Source organism: Heloderma suspectum, chromosome 3, assembly GCF_057233095.1.
Source record: "Heloderma suspectum isolate Gila_16-S chromosome 3, 16-S_ref, whole genome shotgun sequence".
Taxonomy (NCBI): Eukaryota; Metazoa; Chordata; class Lepidosauria; order Squamata; family Helodermatidae; genus Heloderma; species Heloderma suspectum.
Genome location: NC_139460.1, coordinates 101132308 through 101144536, shown reverse-complemented (window position 1 = coordinate 101144536; position 12229 = coordinate 101132308). Strand labels below are relative to the sequence as shown.

The 12229-nt window shown below is 39.4% G+C and overlaps 1 protein-coding gene across 4 annotated transcripts in view; it reads left to right on the top strand.

The window, feature by feature from the left end:
• LOC146350005 (uncharacterized) overlaps nt 1-12229 on the top strand; it is a 66578-nt gene that overhangs the window by 35239 nt on the left and 19110 nt on the right. For all 4 annotated transcript variants that reach the window (XM_084843974.1, XM_084843973.1, XM_084843975.1 and 1 more), the window contains 3 exons: nt 518-693; nt 9305-9512; nt 11510-11632. In XM_084843974.1, the coding sequence (XP_084700100.1) occupies nt 518-693; nt 9305-9512; nt 11510-11632 (507 nt within the window). The remainder of the gene's footprint in view (nt 1-517; nt 694-9304; nt 9513-11509; nt 11633-12229) is intronic.

Here is a 12229-nt window from a genome sequence, read left to right as displayed (position 1 = left end):
CTTTGAAATTTTAGTCAAGATTATTGCAGTGGTATACACACAGAATGTCTACCTCAATGCCACCACTTAAAAAGTTCAAGATATTGCCTATGGTCTGCAGTTTCCCCTAACATACAGATATCTTTTACTTGCACAGTGATGTAGTGTAATGGCTAGCATTCAGACCCATAGTGAATTCTTCATGCCTTAATTTTGTAACATTTTCCTTCCTCTACAAATATTAGGCGCAGTCCAATCCAGACTGTAAGCATATGCATATTACGAACTTGGGAGAAAGCCTCATTGGCCATTACTTTAGAGTAAACAAACATAGGATTGAGCTGCAAGCTAAGCATTTTGAAGTCCCTTTTATTTCAGTGAGAAAACATTCTCAGCACTATCCAATGTCCAAGCCCCACTGAACTCACATCCAGGTAAGTGTGCATAGGGTTGCAGCCTTAAGGACAATGGGACCCAAGAGAGCTCAAACATGGCTGGATTGTGTGCCTATTGTGTGTGTTTCGATGTTGATATATAGTGACCCTTAAAAGCCAGATCAGCGATCTTCAGGAAGCCAACGACACTGCTGTCTTGGAGGTAGCAAAGGCAGATGAGGAGATTTCAAACCTGAAGAATGAAATGGCTCATTTAAAATCTGAATATCTACAAAATATAGCAGACTTCAAAGAAGAAAACCTTATTTTGAAGAAAAAGGTAAGCCATCTCTGTGGATAGCAATTAATTTTCAATTTAATCTTTCATACTGCAGCTTTGAACCTGTTCTTTTAGTGAGTAAAATGTGGGGAGGGGAGAATAAAGCTGATTTCATCATATATGAAACCACACCGAAAATAATTCAACAACTAATAACTATTTGTTTGGTACCTATAACAGTTTGAATGAAGGAGATATACATTACATTAAGAATTATTTACTACCTTTATGTATTTGTAGCACATAATTATGCATTTTACATACTCATTTTAGAGTGGGGTAGGCAATGCTGATAAAATTTGCAAATGTCACAGAATTGGGCGGGATAGCTAATACTTTGGAAGATAGAAACAAAATTCAAAGTGATCTGGATAGACTGGCACGCTGGGCAGAAAACAAAAGAATGACATTTAATAGGGATAAATGCCAAGTTCTGCACCTAGGAAAAAGAAACCAAATGCACAGTTACAAGATGGAGGATACATGGCTCAAGCGAGAAGGATCTTGGAATTGTTGTCGATCACAAGCTGAATATGAGCCAACAATGTGATGTGGCTGCAAAAAAGGCCAATGCTATTTTGGGCTGCATTAATAGAAGCAGAGCTTCCAAATCCTGGGAAGAACTAGTTCCCCTCTACTCAGCATTGGTTAGGCCTCATCTGGAGTACTGTGTCCAGTTCTGGGCACCACACTTTAAGAAGGATGCAGACAAACTGGAGAGGGTTCAGAGGAGGACAATAAAGATGATGAGGGGACTGGAAACAAATCCCTATGAAGAGAGACTGGAAGAACTGGGCATGTTTAGCCTTGAGAAGAGAAGACAGGGGAGAAGAAGGGGAGATATGATAGCCCTCTTCAAGTACTTGAAAGGTTGTCAAAGAGAGGAAGAACAGGATTTCTTCTTGATCATCCCAGCGTGCAGGACATGGAATAATGGGCTCAAGTGACAGGAAGCCAGATTTCGGCTGACCATCAGGAAAAACTTCCTGACTGTTAGAGAAGTACGACAATGGAACCAATTACCTAGGGAGGTGGTGGGCTCTCCCACACTGGAGGTGTTCAAGTTGAGGCTGGACAGCCATCTGTCAGGGATGCTCTGACTTGGATTCCTGCATTGAGCAGGGGGTTGGACTCGATGGCCTTGTAGGCCCCTTCCAACCCTACTATTCTATGATTCTATGATTAACTGCAGGAGCTTCAGGGGCCATTTTTACCCCCTGGACTCCCCTTGTAGGCTGCACTTCCACTCCACCCCACACACGCAAGCACTGTGGACATTTTTTTCAAAATGGCATCCATAGCGGCTACGTGCCAAAAGAGTGAATATTAGAGAGTATGCTAATTTTGACCCTTTGGGTGCTCCATAGCCACTGCAGATACCTCTGCAGTTTCCTAGCCCCAGTGTGCTCAGAGGTAGCATGCTCTTTAATTCTCAATGTAGTAAGGGTTCTAGTAAGAGAGAGAGAGGGAGAGAGAGAATAGATCCACTGAAGGTCAGTCAAGCAGAGGCGATGAAACCAAGGCCTACAACAAGAAGAAGAGGAGGAGGAGTGGGAGACTCCTTGCTGCTTGGGATCGAAACCCAAGTATGTCACGAAGACCCGTGGACTCAGGTATGCTGTCTCCTGGGAGGATGGATTGGAGATGTGACTGAAGGGTTTCCTGCACTCATAAAGCCCACTGATAGATATCCCTTTCTTCTCATCCACGTGGGAACAAATGATACCACCAAGCAGAGCTATGAAGAAATCACGTCAGACTTTGAGGCTTTGGGAAGGAAACTGAAGAACTTTGGGGCCCAGATAGTTTTCTCATCCATCCTTCTAGTAGTCAAAAAAGGGATAGAAAGGGAAAGAAAAATACTCCGGGTGAATGACTGGTTATGTAGGTGGTGCCGACGAGAGAGATTTGGATTCTGGGACCACGGGCTATACTTCCTGGAAGATGGGCAAGGGATGGGTTGAACCTCACAAAGGCTGGGAAGAATGTGTTTGGCCACAGCATGAAGAACTTCATTAGGAGGGCTTTAAACTGAATGCTACAGGGAAGAGAGACGTAAAGTTAGGGGTAACAATCATGCACCGCAATGGAGAAAACAGCTCTAATAGCGCCCAATAATAGTCTTCAGACACATGTAGGAAGAAAGCCAGACCATGAAGCACATGGTCTTCGATGTCTATATACTAATGCCCAGAGTATGGGAAACAAACAGAACGAACTTGAACTCTTAATACAGGAGGGAAATTATGACTTGATAGTTGTAACTGAGACTTGGTGGGATGACTCTCATGACTGGAATACAGCAATTGAAGGATATAACTTGTTCTAAAAGAACAGGAGGAACAGAAAGGGAGGTGGGGTTGCACTATATGTGAAAAATACATATCTCTACACAGAAATACAGGATGATGAGCTTGGTAGCCCCATCGAGAGCATCTGGGTTAAAATAAATGGAGCAAAGAATAAAAGGAAACTGGTGGTCGGAGTCTACTACCGGCCATCCAATCAAGGAGAAGACGAGGATGAAACTTTTGAAAAGCAAATAGCCAATGTTTCAAGGAAGCATGATGTAGTAGTAATGGGGGATTTCAGTTTCCCTGATATTTGTTGGGAGACACATTCTGCAAAACATGGCCCCTCCAGGAAATTCCTGACTTGTGTGGCGGATAAATTCCTCCTACAGAAAGTAGAGGAAGGAACTAGAGGATTAGCTATTCTTGACTTGATCCTAACCAACAGAGATGACTTAGTGGATAAAGTAGCAGTTACAGAAACTCTGGGGGAAAGCGACCATGTTATACTTGAGTTCTTGGTTCTAAAAGAAGCAAAAGCCGAGTGTAGCCAAACGCATACCCTGAATTTTAGGAAAGCTGATTTTAATCAACTCACAACAATGATCAGTAATGTCCCATGGCAAGTGACACTAACAAGAAAAGGATTCCAAGATGGGTGGGAGCTTTTAAAAAAGGAAATTCTCAGGGCACAATTCAAACAATTCCAGCAAGAAGAAAAGGTGGAAGACAACAGAAGAAGCCAATGTGGCTTCACAAAAAGCTTAGAGATTACCTGAAAACAAAAAAGGACACATATAGGAAGTGGACAGAAGACCAAGCAACAAAGGAAGAGTACAGGCAGGTAGCACAGGATTGCACGGATGGTGTCAGGAAGGCTAAAGCTGAGAACAAGCTGAGGTTGGCGAGGGATGTTAAAAGCAACAAAAAGGCTTTCTTCAGCTACGTGCATAGTAAAAGACAGAGGAAAGAAATGGTGGTTCAGCTATTAAATAAGGATGGCAAAATGATAACATGACAAAGAAAAGGGAGAAGTGCTCAGTTCCTACTTTGGCTCAGTCTTCTCCCCAGAGAGGGTCTATGACCCCCCTGGCAAAGGCGAAGTACAGGCTGAAGGGACAGGATCGCAGCTTGAGATCAATAGGCATATGGTCAAGGAACACTCAGTTACTTTGAATGAGTTCAAATCTCCAGGGCCAGATGAACTGCACCCTAGAGTAATAAAGGAGCTGGCACAAGAACTCTCAGAACCACTGCCTATTCTCTAAGATATCATGGACGACGGGTGAAGTGCCAGATGACTGGAGGAGGGCTAATGTTGTCCCTATCTTCAAAAAGGGTAAAAAGGAGGAACCTGGGAACTACAGACCAGTCGGTCTGACATCAATCCCTGGGAAAATTCTGGAGCAGATGATAAAGCAATCCATCTGGAAGCACCTTGGAAACAAGGCAGTGATTACTCAAAGCCAACATAGATTTGTCAAAAACAAATCCTGCCAGACGAATCTGATCTCATTTTTCATCAAGTAACCTCCCTTGTGGACTGTGGGAATGCTGTGGACATAATATACCTCGACTTCAGCAAAGCTTTCGACAAAGTGCCCCATGATTTCCTGATGAGCAAACTAGCTCAAAGTGGGCTAGATGAAACAACGATCCGGTGGATCCACAGCTGGCTACAGAATCGGACTCAAAGAATGATTATCAATGGGATCTTCTCCAACTGGGGAGAGGTAACGAGCGGGGTACCGCAGGGCTCAGTTCTGGGCCCAGTGCTCTTCAACATTTTTATTAATAACTTGGAGGAGGAGGTGCAGGGAATGCTGATCGAATTTGCAGATGACACAAACTTGGGCGGGATGGCTAATACTTTGGAAGACAGAAACAAAATTCAAAGTGATCTTGATAGGCTGGAGTGCTGGGCAGAAACCCACAGAATGAAATTTAATAGGGATAAATGCCAAGTTCTGCACCTAGGAAAAAGAAACTAAATGCACAGTTACAAGATGGGGGATATGTGGCTCAACAACACTACAAGCGAGAAGGACCTTGGAATTGTGGTAGATCACAAGCTGAATATGAGCCAACAATGTGATGTGGCTGCAAAAAAGGCAAATGCTTTTTTTTTTTTTATTTTGGGCTGCATTAATAGAAGCATAGCTTCCAAATCCAGGGAAGTACTAGTCCCCCTCTACTCAACACTGGTTAGGCCTCATCTGGAGTACTGTGTCCAGTTCTGGGCACCATACTTTAAGAAGGATGCAGACAAGCTGGAGAGGGTTCAGAAGAGGGCAACAAAGATGATCAGGGGACTGGAAACAAAGCCCTATGAAGAGAGACTGAAAGAATTGGATATGTTTAGCCTTGAGAAGAGAAGACTGATGGGAGATAAGATAGCGCTGTTCAAGTACTTGAAAGGTTGTCACAGAGAGGAAGGCCAGGGTCTCTTCTTGATCATCCCCGAATGCAGGACACGGAATAATGGGCTCAAGTTACAGGAAGCCAGATTCCGGCTGAACATCAGGAGAAACTGTTAGAGCAATATGACAATGGAACCAATGACCTAGGGAGGTAGTGGACTCTCCCACAGTGGAGACATCCAAGATGAGGCTGGACAGCCATCTGTCAGGGATACTCTGACTTGGATTCCTGCATTGAGCAGGGGATTGGACTCGATGGTCTTTTAGGCCCCTTCCAGCTCTACTATTCTATGATTCTATGAAATCCACTCATCCTAATTGTAAATAACTAAAAATAATTTGCTGCATGCAGAAAAGTAGCATATCAAAAAAAGGTTCTAGTCTAGCTACTTTTCTACTTGCATGCTGTGTGTGTGCGTGTGTGTGTGTGTGTGTGTGTGTGTGTGGACAGATAGATAGATAGATAGATAGATAGATAGATAGATAGATAGTGTTCAAACATGAAAATCCACCTTACAGTCTACAGTCCCAGGTAAGCTGTACCATGTAATTTTTCTCTACATGCAGATAAGCTATCAAATCTCTTTATTAACTTTATAATTACTACAGCTCAGCAATGATAAATTACGCTTAATTTCATACATACATAGACTTCTCTTTTTTATATAATAATGTTTATTTTTAAAAGAAAAACAAAACACAACAACAACATAAACACACAATACACATACACTAAAATATCTCTTAAGACTGTAAGATATCTACCTTTGGCTCCCCTTACACAACAAATGCTCATTATTATTTTCTAGTTCTTATATTAGTTATATATCATACATTGAGTTCACAGACATTCTCATTTCTCTCCTAATTTTAACAACAACAACGACGAAAAAAGAGAATTAACCATCTCAAAGTTCAAACTCCACATAGATATCATTTTTCTCTATTTCTTGTACAAATTCTATAAAAGGTTTCCAATCTAACATAAATTTAGTTGTTGATCCTTCTTTAATAGTCAGTTTTGCCATCTCTGCCAGTTCCATCATTTTCATGATCCACTCGCTCACAGTTGGTATTGTTTCATTCTTCCACTTTTGTGCATACAATAACCTTGCAGCCGTTGTCATGTAGAGAAAGAGGGTTCCCCCCTTCTCTTTTACGTGTTTATCTGTTAGTCCCAATAAAAAAGTTTCTGGCTTTAATTCTATAATAGTCTTTAATATTCTTTGAGCTAAAGACTGTATTCGTTTCCAAAACGTTTTAGCTTTTTTACAAGGCCACCATAAATGATAAAATGTTCCCTCCTGATCTTCACATTTCCAACATGTTCCAGAAACACCTTTATACATTTTAGACAATTTAAACAGTGACATATACCATCAATACATCATCTTATAAAAATTCTCTTTAAGACTTGTACATAAAGTAAATTTTAAATCTTTTCCCCACATACTTTCCCACTCTTCCATTGATATATTCCATTGATATATTATGATCAACATTTTGTGCCCATTTTATCATACAATCTTTTACTTGCTTATCCTCTGTCTCATACCTTAACAGTAATTTATACAGGTTAGCAGTAACGTGTTCATCATTTGTACACAATGCTGTTTCAAACTCAGATTCTGTTTGTTCAAATCTACCATTTTTCTCATCTATTTTAAACCTTTCTTTAATCTGCAAATATAAAAACCACTTACATGACCTTCTTCCAATACGTTTTCCCTTGATTTTAACTTATATTCCCCTTGTGACAGTTCCAGTATATCATTATATCTTATCCATTTATGCATGCTATCAAATTCTCTTCTATGTATTGCTTCTTGTGAAGATATCCAGTATGGTAGTTTTTGATAGAGCCTTAATTCATATTTATTCCAAATACAGCCCTTCTTACATAATGATTATTAAAATCTACATTCACCTTTTTTTTCATATCACAAATAACCATGCCATCCATGTCTCAATTCATGTCCTTCTAATTCTAAAAGACTTCTATTTTTCAACGTCACCCATTCCTTCATCCACAGCAGGCAGAAAAATAGGTTTTAAAATCTGGTAATCCCAAGCCACCTCTTTCCTTTGCATCTTGTAAAATTTTTATTTTAACTCTTGGTTTTTTTGGTTGCCATATAAACTTCGTTATATCTCTCTGCCACTGCTTAAAAGGTAAATCCTATGTAATAATGGGTATCATTTGAAACAAAAATAACATTCTAGGTAATACATTCATTTTGATGGTTGCAATTCTTCCCAAAAGTGATAGTTGTAATTTTTCCCATTTTAATAGGTCTTGTTTAATTTCATTCCACACTTTAACATAGTTATTTTGAAAAAGCATACAATTCATATTTGTCAAAAAGACTCCCAAATATTTTACTTTCTTTTCAATTTGGAAGCCAATCTTATCCATCAACTTTTTTTTCTTGAACATTGATATTCTTTGTTAAAATTTTGTTTTCTGTTTATTAACTTTGAACCCTGCCACTGCTCCAAATTCTTTTAATTTTTTCATTAAAATTTCAATTCCCTTTAAAGGTTCTTCCGACATAAACACCAAATCTTCTGCAAAGGCCCTCAGCTTATATTTCTCCTTTTTAATCTGTATTCCTGTAATTCGATCATCTTGTCTTATATCTCTGTTCAATAGTTCTAAAACCAATATAAACAATAGCGGTGACAATGGGCAACCTTGTCTTGTTCCTCTTTGTATCTCACAAGGTTTAGTCAAATCCTCATTTATAATTATTTGAGTCTTTTGATCGGTATATACCGATTCCACCCATTTTATAAAGTTTTCTCCAAAGTCCAGTTCTTCTAAAGTCTTAATTAAAAATTTCCAGTTGAGATTATCAAATGCTTCCTCTGCATCTAAAAAGATCAGAGCTGCTTGTTTTTCTGGATGTTTTTCCAAATATTCCACCATATTCAAGACCGTTCTTACATTATCTCTCATCTGTCTCCTTCATAAGAAACCACTTTGGTCCTCATATACAAACTCGTGCAATATTTTCTTGAGCCTTTCTGCCAAAATTGTTGCAAATATCTTATAGTCATTGTTTAATAATGAGATTGGTCTGTAGTTTTTTGTCGAGGTTAAATCCCGTCCTTCTTAGGTATTAATGTTATATATGCTGTTTTCCATGTTTCCGGAATCTCCCCCTTTTCTAAAATACTGTTCATCATATTTTTCAATGGTTGTAAAATTTCTTCTTCACACTTCTTATAATATAATCCTGATATTCCATGTGGTCCCGGAGTTTTTCCCAATTTATTTTTTTTTATTGCTTCCACCATTTCATTTACTGTTATTGGGCCATTCATCATTTGTTTTTGTTCCTTAGTAATTTTTGGTAAAAAAAATTATGAATATATTTATCCATTAATTCTGAGGAGATATCCTATCCTTTATACAAATTTGAATAATATTGATAAAATTGCCACATTATGAATTTCTGAATTGCCACATTATCAGTTAATTCTAATTCACTTTTCCTTATTTTCACAATTGTTTTCTGTTCCCTTTCTAAGTTTATAGGCCAACCATCTTCCTGGTTTATTAGCAAATTCAAAATTTCTTTGTTTTACAAAATTTAGGGGGGTTTGCATATCTTGAACTGTTAACATCGACAGTTGTTGTTGGAGTAATTTAATCTGTCAGAGGACACTTGCTTTTCCTGGTTTTTTCTTTAGGAATTCTTCTTTCTCCTTTATCTGTTTTAGGATGTTTTGTACCTTCTCTTTTCTTTTTCAGTTGTGTGTTTCGTTGTATAAAATAACCTCTCTTTTGGCCTTACTTGCATCCCATACTGTTATAGACTTCTACTCTTTATTGCTTCCTTCCTGCTTGAGATCTAGAATTAAAACACAGTTTAAACTAATTTTCGCCCTTTAAAGATCAACAGGATGCACAACAGACATGGTCCTATAGATACTTATGAACAGGCCCTGCATGAAGAGATTTGTGAACTAAGGAGTGAATCCAGGAGGCTGAGGGAAATCAGTCACCACTTGAATGAGGAAAACCACAGACTGAAAGAAGAACTATGGGATGTGAAGAGGCAATATAAACGGCTAATGCATTCAGTTACTGGCAAACAAGATGGTAAAGGATCAGCGATTTTATAGTGTATTGCTCAGGTTCTTAAGATGCTCAGTAAGAAACCCAGTATGTTGGTCTTGCAAAAACACTGAGCAATATCACATGGACCACATTGCCATCAGTTACTTTTGAGGAGTGACTCTAGCAGAGCTGCATGGAGCCCATTCTTCTGCATGGGTTTTTCATGTGCCCCACAGTCATATATCTAATAAGCTGGAAAGACTGAATCAACGGGGTCCCCATCCCATTGTGCAGTGACTTGTAGTTGCTACATGATCAGATTGACATAGAACTGAACTATCCCAAAGGTATACAGTGCATATGAAAACTCCCATTTCATCAGAAAGAAAAACTTATGCTGCTAAAAGCAGTTCCTTCTATTGAAAACTTGTTGAAATGGGAATTTTTCTTATAAGTTTCATCCCTATGGAACAGCTTGGTTCCATGTCAATCTGTGTGGCAAGCAGCAACCACAATTGTGAAGGACCCACTTGAAAAATCCACCCTGTCCTGAATTATATAAAGCAATTAGAATTATGCTTAAAGCTCCCAAATAAACACAATAAACATTAGTGCAGGGGGTGGGAATGTGTGACCCTCCAGATGTTGTACTGCAAATCCCATCGGCCCTCACAAACATAGCCAATAGCTAGGGATGATGGGAGTTGTAGTCCAACGACATCTGGATGGGTACATGTTCCTTCTCCCTGCTTTAGTGGCTAGCGTAACAAGCCATGCATGAAGAGAGATGGAGACCTGTTGCCATTCCACTTTGGATGAAGGCAGTGCCTTTGTGCTGCATGTGCACACATATTGGCACCATAATCTCATCACCCTGGGTTGCCCGTGTGTGGCACACATTACCCTCTGGAAGAGTACATTTTGTTTTTAAAAAGATCTTCTCTGTAACAAGTCTTCAAATTCAGTCTCAGCAATTATTTCTAGTATTTATAAGCCACCCCTTTGCCCGGAGGTAATGTTGCCATATTAAGACTAATACTGCAATAGTAAAATTCACCCACATCCATTAAACATATTTTTATTGGAGTTTGAAATATTAAGAAGGGGTATCTGCTGATCAAGTCTAGATGTCCTCAACAGGTGATTAATGCAGTCAGAGCTGATGGTAAGCATAGAGGGGAGGTCTGTGACTGCAGAAACAAGCATGCAGCCTTCTACTGCAATCAAAAGAACTTCACAACAAGTACCTATAAAAAAAGCTTTCCTAAAAGTCGATTAAGACCAATGTTGCTGGCAGCAGCTAGTGTATCCATTCAACATGAACATTTTCCATTGAGTATCTAGCACTGCTGATTTCATTACAGTTCTGTTTAAAGGTTGTATCTAGGATAAGGAAGACAATTCTGTTGCAGGGATTTTAGGGCCAAAGTGTATTTCCTATGCATAGCAGTTAAAGAGGAACATTCATTTTGAAAAAAATATGTCTTAGAAAGTAGCTAACTTGGAAGCCATTCACTGAACAACAAAACATACCAGTTTCACATTCTGAAAATACAGCATTTTAATACAGCATTTAAAAAGTTAGCCTCACTGCTTGACAAAGCTAGTAACATTTTAATAGACTGCATTAACAATGATAAAGTAAGATTTTCAGGGCTAGTCCCACCATTATGCAGGGTATGGCCACTTTGGGTTTTATGAACGGGAAGCATATTGTTAGATATTTAATTTGTGATTATTGTATTTTTACTGTCAGGGATGGGAGAGGTGCTTATGGGATTTTCTGCTTCATGTACCAAAACAACTTGCCTGGCTTTGGGTATGATGCACTTTGACTTGAATGGTTGCAAGCAAAGCAGCTCTGCCTCAGGCAGCAAAATGTCTTAGGCCAGCCCTGAAGATTTGCCTTGGAGTTTTTTGATATTGCTTCAATGTTGTTGTTGTTGTTGTTGTTCACTCGTTAAGTCGTGTCCGACTCTTCGTGACCCCATGGAATACTGAGCAGAACTGGATATAAACAAGGCTTTTATTTTATTTAGAAAGACTGCAAGAACGTTCTAGGAATAATGCTTCCCCATCATCTATAAATAGTGAGTCTACAGAAATTCTGATTGCTGGATACTGTGACGCAGGGCTAGAAAAAGAAAACAGAGACTTGAAAGGTATGTCACTCCAAATGTGCAATCCCAAATTTTCTGTCATCTTGGGCTTGATTGAACATACAGGAATCTAAGGGTATATTATACATTCGGATGAACTGCCACATCATAAGCCAAATTATTTTACTTGCTTTTTTCAGGTTCTATTCACATGAGTAGTGAAAGCCATGATCTGACTCCAGATGTACTGTGGATTCTGATTTTATTCATTATCTTCATAGCCAAATCCCCTCCTCAGAAAACATGGCAGATTTCAATGGCTCCAAAATACAGGAAGAGTTCTCGAGCTTGGGCTCCATCACTGTTAGTAATGCAGCCACCAGTTGTATTGCATAGGTTTCAATTAGGTACCTTGAAATTGTAGACTCCGCACCACAGCACCAGCATTTGCTCCATATTGGGAAAAGAATGCTTGGTTAACATACTGGTTTCAGTATTTGCACAGTAGTCATGAGAAGAGAGTCTTTGTGGTCTCTTAGCAGTCAGATACGGTTTCTGAACCTGAACAGAGCCTCATTTTGGAACTTCCAGAGCTAGGTAGGGGTGTCAGAGGATTCCGCCACAGATCTCAGTGAGGCCGAATGCCAGTGCATTCGGCCC